Source organism: Pyrgilauda ruficollis, unplaced genomic scaffold (assembly GCF_017590135.1).
Source record: "Pyrgilauda ruficollis isolate IOZ18807 unplaced genomic scaffold, ASM1759013v1 scaffold2, whole genome shotgun sequence".
Taxonomy (NCBI): domain Eukaryota; kingdom Metazoa; phylum Chordata; class Aves; order Passeriformes; family Passeridae; genus Pyrgilauda; species Pyrgilauda ruficollis.
In genome coordinates this window covers 30,714,730-30,734,350 of record NW_024519206.1, presented here as the reverse complement: position 1 = coordinate 30,734,350, position 19,621 = coordinate 30,714,730, and the positions used below count along the sequence as shown (strand labels likewise).

General features: G+C 38.7%; 1 protein-coding gene across 2 annotated transcripts in view; it reads left to right on the top strand.

Moving 5' to 3' along the window:
• Positions 1 to 19,621, top strand: part of HECW1 (HECT, C2 and WW domain containing E3 ubiquitin protein ligase 1) — a 250,387-nt gene that overhangs the window by 144,355 nt on the left and 86,411 nt on the right. For both annotated transcript variants that reach the window (XM_041466427.1, XM_041466428.1), the window contains one exon: positions 13,095 to 13,170. In XM_041466427.1, the coding sequence (XP_041322361.1) occupies positions 13,095 to 13,170 (76 nt within the window). The remainder of the gene's footprint in view (positions 1 to 13,094; positions 13,171 to 19,621) is intronic.

Sequence of the window (19,621 nt, the reverse complement as noted above, 5' to 3'; positions counted from 1 at the left end):
GTACAGGAAAAAACATGAACTCACTGCTTATCTGAAGCAATGAATAAAACTCCAAATGGCTCTTTAAGAGCTTGCAATGAATGAGGCAAAATAAGTAGATGGAGCTGGGACAGTGAAGGAACTTGTTTTGTAAAATTCTTATGATAATTTCTGTAACAATAGAAAAATAGGACATCAGGAAAACATGGAAAATACAGCAGAATTACTGTATCCTGTAATTGCAATTATGGGGTTTTTTAAAAAATATCTGTGATGTTTGTTAGGATGTCAGAGGCTCATCTTATTTCTTGAAGATGATCTTTTGTTGAACAGTATTTACTAGTGTGTCTCAAACACACTACCAAGTGAAAAGGGAAGATGAAGGCTAATCTGCAGGGAGAGATGATTACAAAGATGTGACTATGGGCTTTAAATCTATTGGTGTAGATTACAGTAACCTGAAAGCGAGATCCACTGAAGTAGTAGAGATCTTTCTGCCCATTCAGTTGGTTCTTCTCTCAAAGCCCGGGTGAGCTACTGCGCAAATATAGGCTAGATACAAGTTATTTATGTTGTGTTTCTTTGTGTGGCTATTTAAAATTACTTACTGCTATAAGGCATGTCACTGTGGACAAGCTGCTTTGGAGTCTAATGCAAAGTTGAGTTAAATTGGTTTTGGTGGTTGTTTTGGTTGTACTTTTATGTTTGTTTTCTTTTCTTACAGAAAAGAGCATGGGGACTTAGCTATGGTTTCTGACTGAGGTCTTCTGATGCACTGCCTGTGCTTTGTGTTGCAGTCAGAGCTGTAGCCTGCAGGTTTTCAAATGGAAGGGAAATGTTTAGATGAGATGAGAAATAAGCTGAACGTGTGAGTTGTGAATTTGCTGTGCAAAATCAAAGCACAATTTTACAAAGCTTTGATGCATAGTTGAGAATACTGATAAATGCTTGGGTAGGTGTACAGATTATAAAGTCTATGAACCACCCACAAATGTTACACAGATTTTAGTAGAGTCACATATTCCTAAGCTAAAGGATGTCATGTTTCCTGTGGCCAGCTGGAAAGCTGGCACAGTGGGAGGAAAGCTGGGAGATAGGTGTCCCTATCCAGATGATCCACACATCTGGATCACAAGTATCTGAATACAAGCCAAGGTATGAACTTAAGCCGAGATGGGTCGTTGTGTGCCCAGTCTCTCACTCACCAATTTTCAACAAATTTCAGCAGCTCTCATGTACCAACATGCCTGTTTTCAAGCACTGCATGGATTTCTTTAGATCAGAGCAGCAGCCAGACAAACAGCCAGACGTGAAGAGGGAAAGAAGGAGGTCACAGAATTTGTTAAAGGCACATCTGTAGCCTGCATTGAACCTGTGTGTAGCTCTGCGGTGAAGTTTCAGATCTTCTGCAGTTGATAGATGCCAGCAATTTAGTCCTGATTGGATTTTCAGTAACCAAGGACTTTCCAGCAGCCAGAGTAATAGAGAAAAATAATTTCATTTTCTTTAAATATCTTTTGTTTTCTTTGCTTTCCTTAGTCCTGGAAAGAAGAGGGGCAGGAAGAAGGATCTGGGGAGAGAAGAGATTATTGTCATTTTGCAATGCATAATCCTTTATAAAAATAGTCAGTACTTAAGATCTCTTCTGAAATAACTCATACCCTCAGATAACCTAAAATCAGCAGACATGACTGAGGAAATAACAATGAGGTGAAATTGCACACATTTATAACTGGTGGATTTGTAGGTCATTTTGAATGTTTGTGGATAACCTGCAATAACTTGCAGGTTGTTTCAGTAGAAGTACCCTAAGTAGGTGATAGAGTGGAGCAAGTGGGACTGAAAGCCAGAAGGTTTTTCAGCATCCCAAGAAACACTCGTGCCTGCAGGTATCTGCCCTAAGAGTTTAGTGTGCATGGATGTCCATGTGCACATTCATGTAAACCCTATTATGATCACACTATCTTTTATTTTATCTGTATGTTGAGTGTATCTTGGATTGCCTGTACTTAACTTCACACAAAACCTGGGTGATCTAAAAATACATTTACGATGCATTGGGAAAAAGTTATGATGGGAGACAGCTAAAAAAAGAAAAAAGCATTAAAATTTACATATCAAGAGACAGACTTTGTGCTTCACAGTTATCTTTTAGGTTTGCATTTCATGATTTCTTGGAGCTTGACAGGATAGCCATGTTCCCTTAATGTAGTTTTGGTGATAGAATAAAGTTATATAATATTGCACATTTTTAAAAATATTTTTTTCTATAACTATTACTCAAATCTCTTTTGTTCTCAGGCTTTCTTACAAGTGGAGAAATTTATGTAGGCCAGTATGTTTTATATCACCAGATGTGCATAAGAATATTTCTTTAATAGAATTGTGAACCCTTTGTTAATTTTTAATCCTTGAATCTCTTGAGAAACATTTTCCTTTTCCATTAAATATCTGACTCTTTTATCCCTGGCTAGCCAGTTGAGTTCTCAGGCAAGCTTGTTTCCATCTGTACTGAAAACACACAGCACCTCCCCACTCAATATGTCCACTTTAAAAAGTGGCTTAAATTCTTACATCTGTAAAGTCTGATGAAAAGCTACTGAATTGTTCTTACACACTTCCCTTTTTTAACTAATCAAGTCTGATTTTTATTTACACTGGGCAGCTTTTGCCCTTACACCTGTGTGGTAGGACTTTGTGGTGAACCTAAGTATAAACCACATTAATTAAACTACATGTTGATATTCTTAGCAAAGGACAACCAGCACCTCCCATAATACCTAACTAACCCTGTGTAATTCTTAAACTTCAGTTCACTAAATGCATAATGGACTGTATCTCAGATACAGACACATTTTTGACTATTTTTCTGTCAGACTGCAATTCTGGACTATGATTTCAGAGGTGAAATGTTTGAGGGCAGCCTAGGGTTGTTATTGTACGCCTGAGTCAGTTATGTGCAAATTTTTTAAATGTAATACCGGAAAAGTCTGGAAGTGCCACTGTTGTCAGGAAACCCTGGTTTTTAAAGCAGCCTGTTTATTTCTCTTTTTTTCCCACAAAAGATCTCATTTACCTTTGTCATAGGCAAGTTTGAAAGCTGCTGCTGTCAGGTTTGAGTTCTAACAAAGCTGTAGTGATCACTGTTAGACTACTGGGATTTTTCTGGTGTTTGCTTGGGTGTTTTAAGATGTATCTGAAAGGCAGGAAGTGAATTTTTTTAGGATGTAAGGATCTGGAATTTTAGAAATTAATTTCTTGCTTTCCCTCTATTTCCCTATAACCCTCCATTGCTTTTTCCTTTGTTTTCCACTTTTGTTGTATAGACCCTTGCCTTTTTTCCTCTTTTCTGGTTCCAGTTTTTCCTTTTCTAGTAAATTTCTTTCACCTTTATTTTGGCTTCTTCCTTTCAACCTTTTGAAGAGCTCCTGGATTAGAAAGGTATAGACTGCCTGAAAAGCATGCTGAGTGCTGACCACAACCAGCCTTTGGGACCCCTTGGCTGCCTCTCAGACAGGTAGCTGATAACTGTGTGAGCCTCACAGTGGGGTGGTCACAGCTGGCAGGAGCACCAAGGCATGTGAGACATCTTCTCTCTTGCTGTGGAGGTGAGCTGTGGCCATGTCAGGTCTGCTGTAGTTAACGATTTCCCTGAAATGACACCACTCCTGCATTTGGTTGACACCACTTTCCCCTCTTATTGTATTTTAATGACTTTATGTTCAGAAGATTTGTGTTCAGTATGCACCAAGACAAATCATTCACAAGGATTTTGGTGGTGACCAAATTGCTTTAATGAATTCATCTCTTACTGGAGATCAGATTTTGCAAAAGCTGCTTCTCCCCAGAAGTCCTTCCTATACCTCAGGTTTGCTTAGTGCCCTGCCACACTCATTTTCAGAATGAGTCTGGCTTCTGTTTTCTTCATCCTTCAGATTGGATTTTACATAGGAGGAGAAGCAGAGATAGAGCTGGATTTATTTATTCAGTCCTAAGGGAATTCTTATGTGGAATGTTACTGATTCCTTTAACTACCTAATGGGATATTGTAGGGAAGGAGGCAGACTCTAGTCACAGCACATGTTGAAATGGTAGCAGGTCATGGACACAAGTTACAGCAAGAGACATTCTGATTAGGCTTCAGGAATATCTTTTGTGTCAAGAGAGTAGTCAAACATTAGAATGGGTTGCCCAGAGAGTTTGTGGGATCTCCATCCTCAGATACTCAAAGCTGAACTGGACATGGCCCAGAGTAGCCTGCTCTAAGTTGGATCTGTTTTGACTGAATGGTTAGGTGACTTCAGGAGATCTCATCCAACATTGTTTATTGTATGGCAGTTTGATTACAATCAGTATTCCCACAAGCCTGCTTCACTGGAGAAGGCTGTTGACTTTTTAAAGCCTGCTGTTCTAGAAAGCAAAAACCTAAGAAAAACAAAACATCAAGTGCTATAGACAGCAGAAGCCAGCTGGAAAACAAAGGCTATTTTTAAATAGAAAAAATAAAAATAAAACAACCACAAAATCAGACAAATAGCGAAACAAGCAAACAAACAAAAAATAAAACCCATGGGTTTGCTAAGGTGAGATAAGCAGTTTCTGCTGAGTCTAATGGATCTGCTAAAAGGAGAAACACTGAGTGTGAATGAGGCTGCATTAACTAAGTGACTGTAGATACTGTAAAAGCAGAATATTTTTTTTCTTCTCAGCTTTATCCTTTCTGTGGCATCCTGACTTGGAAAATGCTCTGTATAGTGAAATGTTTTATTAGGAGTTCAGCAAGATCGAGGGACATCTGAAGTTGCACAGATATTTCTCTACTTTTAAATTCAGACTATAAATCTACAGTTGCCTCATTTCTGCCCAAAGTGGGACCCAAGGTTGAAAGTAAATTGTCTGTAACTCACTTCTGGAAATAATGGTATTCATAGTTGAACTGGTATTTGAGGCATTAATTTAGAAGAATGGGCATTGTTCGCTGCCTAGCTGCTTCTTTTATGGTTCGAAGGGTCATTGACTCGTTCCCTTGTCCAGGGCTTTGTCAGCATGACTAGTGCTCTGAGCCCCTCTTTAAACACAGCTTAGCTGAAAGATAGGTTCTCTCCCTCACGTGTCAGCATTACTCATCTGTGCACTAGTCCCGCCCAAACAATATTAGAAAAGTGAGGAGTTTCTGAAGCTGTAGGGAGGGCAGATGCTGATCGTTTCCTGCCTTTCAAATACATCATGGATTTGTCAGTGTTTCCACTATATATGTCCTATGTTTTGTTGACTCCGGTTGTTTCATAGGCAGAGAGAAAAGGTGTTGGCAGCGATTTTTTAATTCTCCATACAAACAAAGTATTTTCATGAAAAGTTTGAATTTGAAGTCTGTGGGGCAAATTTTATGCAAAATTACATGATCCAGTCAGTGTCCAATAGGCCTCTTCATCTGTCAATTATTTGAGTAGCTTTCAGGATATCGATTAGGTGCTCCAGAGAGGATAATATTTACAAACAGTTCTTGCTATCAGAGTGCTTAAGCACATTAATAGTCTGTGCATGGGCCTGACAGATTTACAGGGCCAATACTAGTCTGCATTAGGCAGCTGCCTGGTGTAAATCTGATCATAACACCAGATTTTCTTAGAGGTTTTTTTTTCATGGATGGTGGTAACACGGGGAAACACAAAGCTGTTTAGCAACCACAAGGAGCCATCTTCCCTGCTAACTAAACTGGAGTTTGTTTGGAACATTGGGTCTGTAAAATACTGTCATGTTTTGGGCCACTTTTACCTTGCTGAGAGACTTCTTAAGGCTCATGGGGTCATTGGCACCAAATAACCTGCAGTCTCAGAGCCAGTGTGGGGGCAGTTGGTGGGATATGCTGCAGAAAGCAATTCTCCCCAGAGTTTGAGAGGTATAAATGAAATGTCTGCTGCTTAGATGTAGTCCAGGCCTCAATCCATAAACAGCAACCCAAAACCTACCACATGCATGTGTGATTGTCTTTCAGTATCTGAAAATCTAAGTCTCTTTAAATGAAGTTTCAAAAAGTGAAGGAAGATCAGAATCTCTAATCAAAGTTTTTCCTCTGCTGCCAAAGGATAATTGAAGTTTATTAGGCAGAGCTGTTGAAACAATTAAAAAGCTGAATTTATTAAATCTTTGGAAGAAAAAGATATTTGACTCTGTGGGAGATACTGATTTCTTGCCTCAGGCCCTGATTTTGTTTTAATTGGAAGTGTTTGCTCCCAACATCCTTATTTGAGATTCTGGTTCTGCTGAAAGAGCATTCTAGGCACATAGGATTGGTTGGGGAATATGAAATAGCTTCATATCAACATGGAAACTCCCTATACTTGGTATGTACTCTCGCTGGATGTCCTCTTGTCATAAGCCTGTTGATAGTTGCCTTCTAGAGGACGTCACTGAGGCACTTCACTAAGCAGCAGGTTTGGTTTTTTTTCCAGTATTTTAGTTTAGCTGCCACAGTTTGTAATCTAGAATCTGGTGAAAAAATTCATAACGTTTTCCATGGGGGAAAAAATGTTTACTCACTTACTTGCTACCTATTTAAAGGGTTTCTAGGACAAGAATTTTTGCAATGAAAGACTTCTGTGTCCTGGGAATAAATAAAGTAGTCAATAAATACTGCTGCAGGGTGGGGCAAAAGATGTGTTCTGCAGAGAGAGGGTAATTGTCATATGCTCACAAAAACCAGATTCTCTACTTAATTCGGGAATGGCATTGAGAAGGTGGTGTATTACAAGGCTAGAATGCTGCTGACCATGGCACATGGGGAGGCGTCTGTGTGTGTGTGGTTACAGTCCTTCAGGGACGTGCCGGCAGCAGAGTGCCCAGCAGGAGTCAGGCTGCTGCTGGAGAAGCTGGCAGCTGTTTGGAAGCACCTGATAGAAAAATACCACTGTGCCAGAACAATGGCTTAACAAGCTAACAGGATAAGTGGAATATATTGCATTCAAGAGCTGGATAATTCTGTTAGCAGAGTGGGGGTTGAAGCTGAAGCACTGCCACTAATTAGGGGTAGATTTTCAAAGTGGTGCCTGGGATTATAGACGGACATAATTCTGTAAGTGGCAGTCAGGGAGCTCAGATCCGCATTTGTTCCTTTCAGAATTCTCCCCTTACATCCCAGAGCAGCTTCTTCACTGAAGAAGCCAAGTGATGGTGTGAAAGGAGGTACTTAGTCTGTGTTTACTTAGTGAATCTTTTTACAAAACAGTTTATTTTTAAATTCAGCACCTGGAAGGAAATGGGAATATTCACCCATTTGTGGATTTTCTGAGGAATTCCCTCTCTAAAGAAGATGGTAGAATATGAAGTGTGAACTCAGGATGATGTCTGATATTCTCTTACTGTGATAAGATGCTTCACTCCTGAGCTGTAGAAAACGTAAGCGTTTTTCCACTTGTTTTGAAGAGTTGACCTAATGTTAAGCATTAAGTGAAGTCAGGAGTGCAACAGTAAAAGGTTAGGAAAGAAATAGGTTAGGGAAGAAAAAATTTTGAGGACTGTTCTGGACTCCCTGTACATGTACACTCTGGTCTATTAGAACAATAGCTCCAAGCTGGTTTAAACTGAAATCAGCAAGACTATTAACCTTACTTATTTTGCTTTAAATCTGCTGGCAAGTTCCGTGGTCTTGAAAAGCAGAGAGCAAAGAGCTGGAGCTTGAAGTAAGCATAGTGCAGGCAGTGACTGGACAACCTGTCTTTTGCACTGCAATACCACATCTTTAGCTCTGACACATCTAGCAATACCTTTTCTGTTTCTAATGCACAGTTTGGGCCTAAGTTGAGTTTATGTTTCACTTTTGATTTGAACCAAGCACAGGTTGTAATCTTCCCTTTTCACAATGCTCTAATCTACTGCTTTTCATCCTCAGAGCCAGTGTGTACAAACAGAAAGTATTTTGCTGCTTTACATTTGTGGTTTCCAGCCTTCTTTCATTGTAACTTGATCATATGTCTGGATAGTACTGCTTGGAAGTGTGAGCTCTTCTGAATACTTTGATATATCCTTAGATCTACTTTTTAAAAGAAAAGCTCTTGTGAATACATAGTATTGCCCCAGCTAGAGCCTTGCCAGTTTACAGTACGTGACTGTTTAATCTGTGTTAGATATTACTGTCATTACACTCTGCGCTATCATTGTAAAATATTCTAGGTTTTAATAAGCATGTTGTAAAATGGGAACTTGATTATACTGAGCATTAGGTCATCTCCATGATGTTCACCATGATATAAAGTCAGTGAAAGCAAACTGGTAGTGCAGCACTGATTTTAATATCACTGTTCTTTCCTCTGTTCAAATGAAAGAAATATTGACCTGTGGGAGATAATTTATATCAGTTAAATGCCACCATTCTTTTGCAGCAGAAGCTACTGATACAGAAGTGCTTTAGCTGTCAATGAACAATGAGATTAATTAATCTAGGTGTTTCTTCTACTTATGGGAGAAGAAAATTCACTTAGCTTTGTTGAATCTCTTCATACAAGCTCAGTGGCCAAAAATGTTCTCTTTCTTCTGGTGGAAGACAGAAATCCTTTTCCTTCTGGAGAGGAGGAATGCTACAGAGCACTAAGAAATAAGAGGGTTTTCCTGTGCTGTGTGTGGGAAAAGGAGTAAGTGCTTGTATTTTTCAGCTGTGCATGTGTAGCTGTGGTAGATGCATGTAATACAATCATATTTATCCTGTTTTGTATCAGCAGGACTTTAAGAATAGTTAAGATTTGCTGCATAGACAAACATGCTAAAAGAAATTTAATGCTGCAAATGAGGTTTTGCCAGCATGCTGCACTATTACTGGTCACTTTGGTCCAAAAGTAGGTTTTCTAGTAGAGCACCAGATAAACACAGTTACAACAATTAGTTTCTTCCAGACCTGTATTCACATTGTACCTGTGTCGAAAAGTATTTGCCTCATCATAACCTAGAGCAACAGGGAGGCTGAATAGGGGCACCCTAAAGGTGCCCTGTAATCCGCTTTATTTTCAGGAACAATGGTATTGTCCTTGTTATTCTTCCACATATTTAGGTGGACTAGTAAAGGGAAAGGTATTTTAGGAGATTTTTTTTTTTATTTTTATTACTTGTGAGAGTCTCTGTTTCTAGCTTTTTTCTTAGAAAAATTTTTAGTGATGCACTTGGAATTTTGCCTCAGCAAGAACTGATGGACTCTAATACTCTGGACTTTGTCAAGATGATTACTTTCTTTCATAGCACATACCATGGCTAAAGAAAAAGGGAGTCTCAAGGGCACCCTTTGCTAGTGTGAAACCTGCCTCCTTTCTCATTCAGGGTCACATAACTTCCTTCTAGCATTTGCAGGAACTACTCACAAGGAAAAGTGATTCCAGGACAAGACTATTATTTTTAGCTCTCAGTCTTCTCCTTTAGTCTTCTTTTTTCTCTGTACTGAGAAAATGAAAAGCACTACCAAGCTGGACTGTTTCCTGAGGTCAGCAAGTCCCAACAGGCTTCAGTCTGGCCTCAAGTACCTTCCCATGTTTCACAGTTGGCCATCACAGGTGCTGGTAGTCATCTTTTGCTTTGCTTCAGAGGTTGGGAAACTCTATCACAGACCAGCAGATTTTACAGTGTGTGTTTACTGAAGAATATTTTAAAGGAAGTACTGATGCTTCTCTTAGTGTTTGAATGTATGTGCTGACATCAGTGGCAATGATGCTGACTCCAACTACATTCAAAGAAATCAAAAGGAGGTTTGAATACAGTTCAAGAAGCCTTTGGTTTTTGGAGAGAGATTCAGCTAGGCTTGAAGTTGCAGCTCATGTCCCATCTTCATGTCTAGATATAGCAGAAGTGTGTAGTAAAAGCATATTAATTCTGTTTTGTATCAGCAGGACCTGTAAAATAATTAGGTTGGGTTGCACAGTGTGCAGAAATGGCATTATAAACTAAAAATATCAAGCTAATTCAGACTGAGCTCTCACTTCAAGGACATAAAAAAGCCCAGAAGTTATTGAGGGAAAATGACATTTGTTCCTTTTCATGTGAAGGACTTCAAGCCCATAGGATGTCAAGTGATGAGATGAATGTTGTCTGTCTGTCGACTAACTGTGTTTTAAGTGGCAGTTGAGAAGATAGAGGGGTTTTTCACCTCCTGATGACTAAACTCAAGGTTTACTTACAGTGATAAAACTCCCAATGTAATTATACTGCAGCCACTAAAATCAGTCTGGATTTCCTTCATTATAAATGGCAGGCAGGAACAGTATGCACATCCCTATCTCAGGCCTAAAGATACTGTGAAACCCATTTGATACAGCTGATGATGATCTCTGGTGACCACTCACCCTCTTTTGCCCTGCTCTGCATCAAGTGCAGCCTTGTCCTCATTACTGGGGACAGTCTGGTATTGCATTAGAAAACAGTAAATCAAAACTGCAGCAAATAGCTCTTCTTAAGAAAATCAGACTTAATGTTGGGAGATTTGTCTCCCTTACTTCCTTGCTGCTCCTTCTGACTTCTTGAAATGCCAATATTAAAGTATAATGACTTTCATGGCCTTCCTATTACCCTTCCTATTATTTGAGAGAGGATGTTTGCCTGCTCCTGAGCCTGCTCTGGTATGTGCCCTGGCATGCCTGAGGACCTGTATCATGGATGAGAAGGTGCTGTGTATGAGAGTGCAGACCAGTGCCTTCAGACCACTGGAGGATGAGGAGCACAGGTTTGTGATGGCAGAGCTACACAGGAGGTTCAGTTGTATGAAGTCTTTAATGGTGCATCATAGGTCTCAAACCAAAGGACAAAAGCTTCTCTCCTTCAGCCTTTCTGCCCTGCATTCCCTTTCTCATCCACCTGGCCAGGAAGAAAATTGGAAAAGCTTCCAGCAAGTGTTTCATTTTGCTAAGGTTAATTGCTAGGCATTCTCAAAATGCCTGGCATGCTGATGTAGTGCTGCATCTTAGAGAGTTATGCAGGGGTCAGCTACTGAGGATGGAACTCATTTGCACAGCAGGGCTGGCTTTTAGTACCCCTGATTGTACGGCTGAATGGTGAGCACTTGACAGGACGCTGTGGGGTACACCTACTTCACAAAGCAGATGGACCCTTATTTTGTTGTTGTTTCATTTATGGGACTCTGTAGCCTTAAACAAAAATAGGTAACTTTTTATTCATAACAGATGTGTTATATACTCCCCTTGTATAAATGGCAAGCTTTGCTAATGCAAGTCTGACCATGCTGAGGATGCTTTGCTTTTTATCAGGATTTGTGACAACAGTCTATTATGACTGTCTCAGTATAGTTTCACTAACGTAGATATGGCCCCTGAAGGGTCATTTTAATAGCAAATATTTTTAAATTTTGAACAGATTTGCAGGACTCCATCAGATCCACCTCGTTTTGTTCAAAGTGTAGTCTGCTGAACTATTCATACTGGCATGATGTATGACATACATAGCAGGTCTAAATAAAACTGCAGAAAAATGTTAAAGGACTAGAAAAAAGCACCTTTTGCAAACATGTACGTATCTAGTCTGTTTGGCCCCATTACTATCCTGGACAAAATCATGAAAATACCATAAAAGTAAGCATTAAAGCATAATGTGTAAATATATCAGGCAGTGACATAGTATGAAAAACACATGTTGACAAGGAAATATTGTTTCTTGATGGGATCACAACTTTGGCTGGTAAAGATTGTTGAGTTCTTGTCATAAAATTCCCATAGTCATATGTATTCTGATTTAAATGTATGTCTATCCAGAAATCAGTGATCTCTTCAATCAACAAGTTGAAACCTACTTTGCTGAGAGGGCCAATAGTGCAATTGCAACTAATTAGCGGTGATCCAGTAGAGATATTTCTACTGGAATTGATTCAGAGTCCTGCCCTGCTCAGTACCTTTTATCCCATTTAGATAATCTGGAAGAAACGAAATTATTTTGAGTAAAAGTCAGATCCAACAGAGCCCATTATTTTATAAGGATGTCTGAATTCATCCCTATATTTTTGATCTAGGTCTCATCCATGTGAGGTTGTTTAATCCCTGCTAGCTGGGCTAAACTCACTTTAGCTAAACCTGGGCTAAGTACTCACTTGCCCAGGTTTTGCACTATGTGGGCAGAGAGCAGCTTGTTTTCTAAGTTAAACTTGACTACACAATATTTAATATACCGAGCAATGAGTCACAGCTGAGTGGGACTTCAGTTACTGTTTCCCATTAGAAATTGGAACTTCGCTGCATAAATGCTATTTTCTTTCTTGGCTGAAAGCTGAGTGGCAAGAGTGACATGGAGCTGCTACTTCCCGGGGGCAGAGCAGCACTTGGTTTGACTCCAAAGTTGGTGGGAAGCAGTACTCATAACACCACCTCCCTGCTGAACTTGAAGTCTGACACCCGATGGCATCTCCTCTGCCCTGCTCAGAGACTCCACACAAAAACTGCTGCTGGTGGGCTTCTCCTAATGCCCCAGTCACTGACCCATGGGTGTTCTTGCTTCCTAGTTCTGATTACAGCCAGAGGCAGTTGGAGCCTAATTTGCACAACAGCAGCTCACCAATCAACTTGCTGAACCAAAGACTGGCATTAAAAACTGAACTGTGGAGTACAAAGAGTAATCTATGGATTTTTAATTTTTTTTTCCAGTTCACCCTCAATGCATATTGTTAGCATAATTCACAGTAGGTTTTTTGTGCAGGGTACTAGTAATCTCTCAGAAGTCTTTCTCAAAGGTATGCAATAAAAACCCTCTGGAACAAGACTTTTCACACAAGTAATAAGGTATTATAAAGATAGAAGTTGTTTCAAGAGGTGCTAGCCACATCCCCATCCTTATGTAATACTTTTATCTCCTGAGTAATAAGTAGCTCCTTTTTGGGTGAAGCACTGCTATATTCAAATTACAATAGTATTTTTGCATCATTATGGTTTTTTAAGGGAAAGCTCCCAGGCAGGGATGACTTAGGCCATTAATGGTTAAATGATTACCTAGATAAAAACATGGTTTTGATCTCTGGTCATATAATTGATTCTTAGTTGTAAAACTAAGTAAGAATCTGTAAAAAAGACAGTTACTAAGCAATTCTCTGTTCAAGAGTTGTTGGAGACTACTCTTTCTCATAATTCTTTATCTCCCAGCAGATTTTTAAAAGCATCACCAATGAAGACTCAGTCCAGGGGCAAGGAAGTCGGAGACTGATAAGCTTTTCATTGTCAGGTAAGTCATTGCAGATAAGTAAGTTTTAAGCCCAAAGAGTTTGGGACTGAAGTTACTAGAACCTTTCATGTACACGAGTATGTAAGTATATGTATGTATATATTTATGCATGGGTTCTTTGTTGTTCTACAAGTGATGTTGAGACAGAGAATAAATATCTATTACTACTGCCACACTCTTTTCCTTCAATGAGAGTTATGTGCTGAAGTAGCTTGTTCATGTAGTTCTGGGGCCATATTAGGTTTTTCTGTTTACAATTAAATATATAGGTCACAGAGAGCAAGATCAAAGGCATGTGCTTTATTTACAGAGCAAAATGGTTTGTGGTAGTACTCTATTCCTTGTAAAGCATATTCCACAGTCATGATTTGGACCTGAGGCAGATCCATATGCTGTGGTGCAGAAGATTCTTTGTATTGCTCAAAAGCAACTGTCAGACTTCCTGAGCCAGAAGACTGCTCTTACTTATCTGCATTTTGTGAAGAATGCTTAGCCTCATTACTTGGCATGTCACTGCAGGTTTTAAAGCCTTAATATGTTTCCATGTAACACCTATGAACCATTTGATCTAGCTTTGGCAAGAACAACATGTAAATCACATCTGTAGACAGAAAACAATTTGTCAAAAGAGAATTGTTATGAACATGACTCTTATTTTGGAGTCTTATGCTTGCTGGTTGGTTTCCATAATTTTTTAGCTCCTGGAAGACCAAGGGAAAGATGCTTGATTTGACTTGGAATTTCTTTGAGCATGTAGTACAGAGTAAAAAGTGTTACCCTAGTTCAAAAGTTTTACAGGCATAGGCCTTTAAGTGTGAAGTCCTACTCTTGGACAAGCATCTCATTATATGATTGGTTTTGGCCGTATGATTTATTTCAAGCTTCCCTCTATTAAGGATGCATGTCAGTGCTTTTCCAGCTTAGGCAGCCACTGTGGTTCTTGAAAAGGTTGTGTATGATACATGGCAGATCAGACTGACATTGGGCAAGGCTTTTTTGACACATGACTTACTTTTGCCCAGTTGCACACTGGACATCCACCCATCAGTTGATAAAACCACAAATTTAGCTCAACAGAAATAAAGAAGCAGACTTAATATTTTGTAACATCCATAAATAATTTTAAACAGAAAATGTGGCCCAGAACTACTTACAGTTTTTTGTTCTCTCAGATTCTTTGGCCTAGTAAGCCTAGAGCTGTCAATAGTAATTTGTGGTTTCGAGAGTAGTAAAATGTGGTGTCAGTGGGCCCTTTTATAAACTAGAGTATCTAATTTACAGTTTGATTTAAAATATATAAAGACCATACCTCATAATGTGTTTGGGATATCTTATTCATGTGATTCACAAGCAATTAATCTGCATATATATAGCATCCATATTAACAACATCATCACAGCCAGATATATGAAAGGCTTTGATAAAATGATTTGGCAGTTATTTTATCAAAAATCTAAGTTACCAAAATAGTTCCATTTCAGTTTTTCTGAAATTAACAGATTAACACATCACAAGGATTTACTTATTACCCTCTTAGTCAACACCACAGCAACAAAATGTTGTCTCTCTCAAAGCAAAATTATTACTATTCCTATATCTATTATGCTAGCTAATAAAATGCAGATCAAGGCCTCCCAGAGGAACTAGGATTCCTTTCCGTTTGCACTGCTATCTCAGCAGTAACCCCTCTATTATCACAAGTCCTTTTCACTCATACAGGGTTTTGCTTTTCAATATCTATATTTTGGTATACTGTCATTCTTCAGTAGTTAGTTAATACAGTCATTACTTTAAAGTTAGGTGTCCAAATTATGGTTGATTTAGTTGCAGTTAAAAAAAAAAGTGGTTGGAGTGTCATTAGTGTGACTGGAGCCCATTGCACCCACACAGAGGAATCATGCCCTAAGCAGTCTGTAATCTAAAGAATGCAAGAAGAGCTGTGCCTTCTGCCATATAGTTTTTTAGAAGAAAAAGTTATTAGAGTGGGAGAGAAAAATCTCAAAGTAGGCCAAATCACAAGAAATTTTGAGCAACATGAGTTCATTTCAGCTGACTTGTATTGCTTTCTCTACCGCTGAGAGAGTCTGGTGAGACCCTATGTTAAAATGAACTGTGTGGAAATAGGACTTTTTTCTAAAAAGCTGTTGACAAAGTGCTTTATTCTTTCTGTAGTTTATTGAGTATTTGGTTGGTCAAAATCTAACTGTTTCACTAGAGGGTATTTTTGAGAAAAGATTTCTGGATTGAATAAAAATGTCAAACAATGAAAAAGGTGTAAAATGATCCTTCAAGGCACAAGAATATGACTAGCTCTTAAGAACAGAAATAACAGAGAGTTTGCACTATGTCACTAGGAGAGTTTTTTACTTCATGTTTGCTTCCTTGAAGACTGGAAGTTGTTCCTGTGAAAGGCTGGTTTAGATTAATAAGTTCACTGGCAACACTGGTCTCAAAGAAGATAATTTCCCATGATTAAGCTTCTTAATAATTTTGTGATGACTGTGTTATTATAGCTTTCATTATTTAAAAGAGAAATATTTTAAGCCTAATTTAGCTAGACTGAAAAAAGCCTTTAAGGAAAACTCTGGAGTCCACTTTGCATTTAGTTTTCAAACGTGCCTTTTCCACTGTTACCAGTGAATGTCACACTTCCAATAACGTGGCTGAAAAGCATCAGAGCTCTGTTCCATGAAGTACAGAAGGAAAAAATGTGCTAAGCTTCCCGAGATGTACCAGCTACTTCACTTGCAGGTTCATGGTTTAACAGCAGTACAATGTGTTTGCTGAAAGCCCCTAAAACCAGTCTTGTTGGCTGGTATATTTAGGAAGTGTTATCATGAGGTTTGCATAATATGCCTCCTAGCTCTATGCTGCATCAAATAATTTTTCCCAGGCTTTAATATTTCACATATCTCATGTTTTTGCACACTTTATTTATAAGTGTCCTTGGGGAACAAATTATCAGAAGATCTGAATATTTCATAAACATTCAGGCATTTATCTCCATCACACATCTCTGAGAATCTTGTTAGTTGTTTTTGTGTGTTTTTCAGACCAGATATTCAAGTTGGTATTCATAATAACAGTTGTCAGTTTATAGAAGTTAGAGCATAAATCACAACTGAAATCACAACTGAAAATAGTATAGGTCTGCTAAGGATCATTTTGACAACAGTTGTTAGCATGAAATGCTTGTTCAGAATGCAGATATTTAATGCACTTTATTTTCCAACAATTTTTTTAATCCTAGCGTCTGACTTTATAACTACTAATCTCACACCTTTTTCTTACTTGTCAGATCTTGTGTCAAGGTGAGGTGGCTTTTTACCACGTCCAGTACACATTGTGCCTACAAAGTATGCCTAGACTAGCAGATTGAAAGGCCTCAGAAGGTTTGAATTCAACTACTCCATTCTCCTATTTAACACAGGACAGCTTCCCCCGTGCTGGTGAGCTTTGTGTGAGTCTGGCTCAGACATGTCTCACAGACAGGTGTGTAGTTAGGATCTGAGGATACCAAGATGGTGCTTTGCTCCAGTGGTTAATCACTTGCAGTGACAAAAACACCCCCTTGCTGTGATAAACTGTTCATACAAATGGTTCAAACTTTTTCCGTATTTTCATCCTTGATGAAGATGATTAAAAAGGGAGCCTGTCTCTCAGACATTTTGTAATAATTCATTCCAGTACTGCTTGTCTTTTATTAATGCACCTATTTTCTTCCTAATACATCTACTGCTCTTTTTTTTAACAAATAAGAAACCCTTTTGTTTTTCTTTGAAGCATTTATAGCTAGGAAAAAATATTTTCTCCTCTTTTTTACTGTCTTTAGTGTTTTGCCTGGGAGCCCTGTGACAGAAATATTTTGGTTTATCTGATTCATTTAGTCTTTTTTTTTCAATCTCAGACCTTAAAATACCTTATTGTGCAACTACACTAGTCCTTTCTTTTTTTTCTGCATTTTATTTTAAAATAAAATTGAAGTCTGTCTATATGTCTGTAATTTCTGAGAGCAGAAAGAAACACTTTATTTAACCTTTTGCATATCATCAGTTACATAATCTCATTCAGTAGCTGATCAAGTCAGTCATTTCTTGTACTTCAAGCAGTATCTTTCTCAATTCCCCTGCATTAGTTTGCTGTGTTGGATATTAATACTTCCTATCACTGCACATTACTGTTTGATTTCTAGAATAAATTCCTTAATATTTGCTTCTTGAAATCAAATTAATACCAGGTGCAATACTTCTGCAAATCCATGCTCACCTTCTTCCAAAGAGGTGATTGCCAAATGAAGTTTGGTATCATACACTGCTTCATGAGTCAAATTGGCATTTTAGAAAATGCAAGATTGCTGTGCTCTTACTATTGAAATATTGTTCCACTGGCAGTAACTAAAAGTATTGCTTTAAAAGCACATGGCTGAGAGGCGGTACCTATGTGCCTCCCATTGAAACTTGAGCAAGCAGAGTTTTGTTGTTCCTTTCTTTGAAGTCATGCCCATATCTTAGGCAGCTCAGCTCAGTACTCTGCTGCATTCTGAGACAGGTTCTTCTTGTTCTGTCCAAGGTCTACAAAAGAAACACTGACATATCAGCACTCTGGCAATTACCTTCTCTCACTGGTAGTCTGTCCAGATACCAGTCCTGTTCAAGTATGTTTTTCAGTGTCAGAACCAGAGCTGATAGCTCTTTGGGAATTCACAAAGGAAATCTGAAGGGAAATGATGGAGCTGTCCATTGACATTCAAATTAGCAACTCTTTAGTTGTAATGGATTATGAAGATGGTTTATTGTGCTTTCATACATGAACTGTCAGGATCTCAGTAAGATGACAGTATTTTTTACTTTCTGCCATTAATGAACAGGTCATAGAATAAATTCCATTTTGGTATTCTTCAAGATAGATCATAATCTAAATTGACCATGGTCATTCCATCAACGCTGGGGTCTTTCCAGTGTCCTGGGAACTTCATTAGTTCTGGTTTTAGGTATATTCTGGGCAAGTTTGGCATAAGTCAAGATGTCTTCATTCCCTCAAGGGGTCAGATGGCTCATAAGGAATATATTTCATTTCCTGCTCCTGAGCTCATGAGGCTAGTATACTAAATATGAAAAATGTGAATTTGGTCGGTTGACCATAGAATTTCTTAGGGTTAATAACCTCTGCGTAAGTGCCAGTGTAGATACCTTCAAGACATCAATTGTCATCACTTGGATGGTGCTTGGGAACACAAAGAACATTCAATATTTGGCATTTATTGAAAGGAATTCACCATCTGTTTTAAAATATCAGTATCAGTTTCTCAAAACTAGTAGCTCTGCTACTTACTAGTCTTTGACCCTTCTGTTAGGTTGTAGATTCTGGAGTCTTCAGCAGAATATTCAGTAGAATCTGCGCCATCAAGAGACCAGAGGGACTGAGTCTCCTTAAGACACATCTATAAACTGCACAGAGTAGCCTCGTGTGTTATTTCTAGGAAAATTCCATTGACAAAGTCTTCTTATCCCATGGGGGGAACAGTTTTGAGCTCCGTTAACTTACTCCTGACATATTGATGACTAAATGTAATTAATTTAGATAACAGACTGCTCCAGAGTCTGGTTCTCTATCTGATTCTCCATCCTTTTCTGTCATGCTCCTATATGGAGCATGGGTCTGGTTGAATACCTTGCTGTGTCTGTGGGGAATTGAAATACTATCTTTATGGTAGTTTTGCTCATCATTACTGTCAGAGAACCTCCTTGCTGAGCATGACAAAACATGACTCTTCCCTGAGCTTTTGGAAGCTTAATGACTTGTATTGAGGCAAAATCAAACATTGTAAGACACAGATGTGTTCTAGCTGAGTTGTTGGAATTTACATCCCCACCTGGCTCCAATAAACGCACTCATTCACCACAAAAATAGTCTCCATCACTATCCAGCCACCAGTGCCCCAAAGTTTGTGAAGCTTCGTGGTGAATAGATTTGCTCAATGATCCTTTATAAAGCAGAAAGGGAAGTCCATGGCACACTTAGGGACAGAGGGTACATGCGTGCAAGTGACCCAGTATAAAGCTTCCTTAGGTCTCATCCAGGTACCTGGAGATCAGCATATATGGAAAGAAAGCTCTGGAGTTGGAACAAATCCATAAGTCACCTGGGGAAAGCAGCAGGCAGCAGTCAGTATAAGCCATTTTTTCTCCAGTGAAGAGAGCCTAGCTGAAATAAGATGCATGTACCTAAAAGTAGTGCAGGTCTGTGGCAGTGAAAGGCTGTAATTACTTTGTCTTTACCTGGATTTTTTCCTTCTGTCATCTGTCATGAGAGATAGCCTGACATTTTTTAAGTGTTAGATGTATATAACCTCTTTCACACTAAAGTGTGATTTATGACGAAATGAGAAACTGACATATAGTATATTATTAAAAATATGGTATTTTTTTTAAGAGACTGGATGAAAATACAC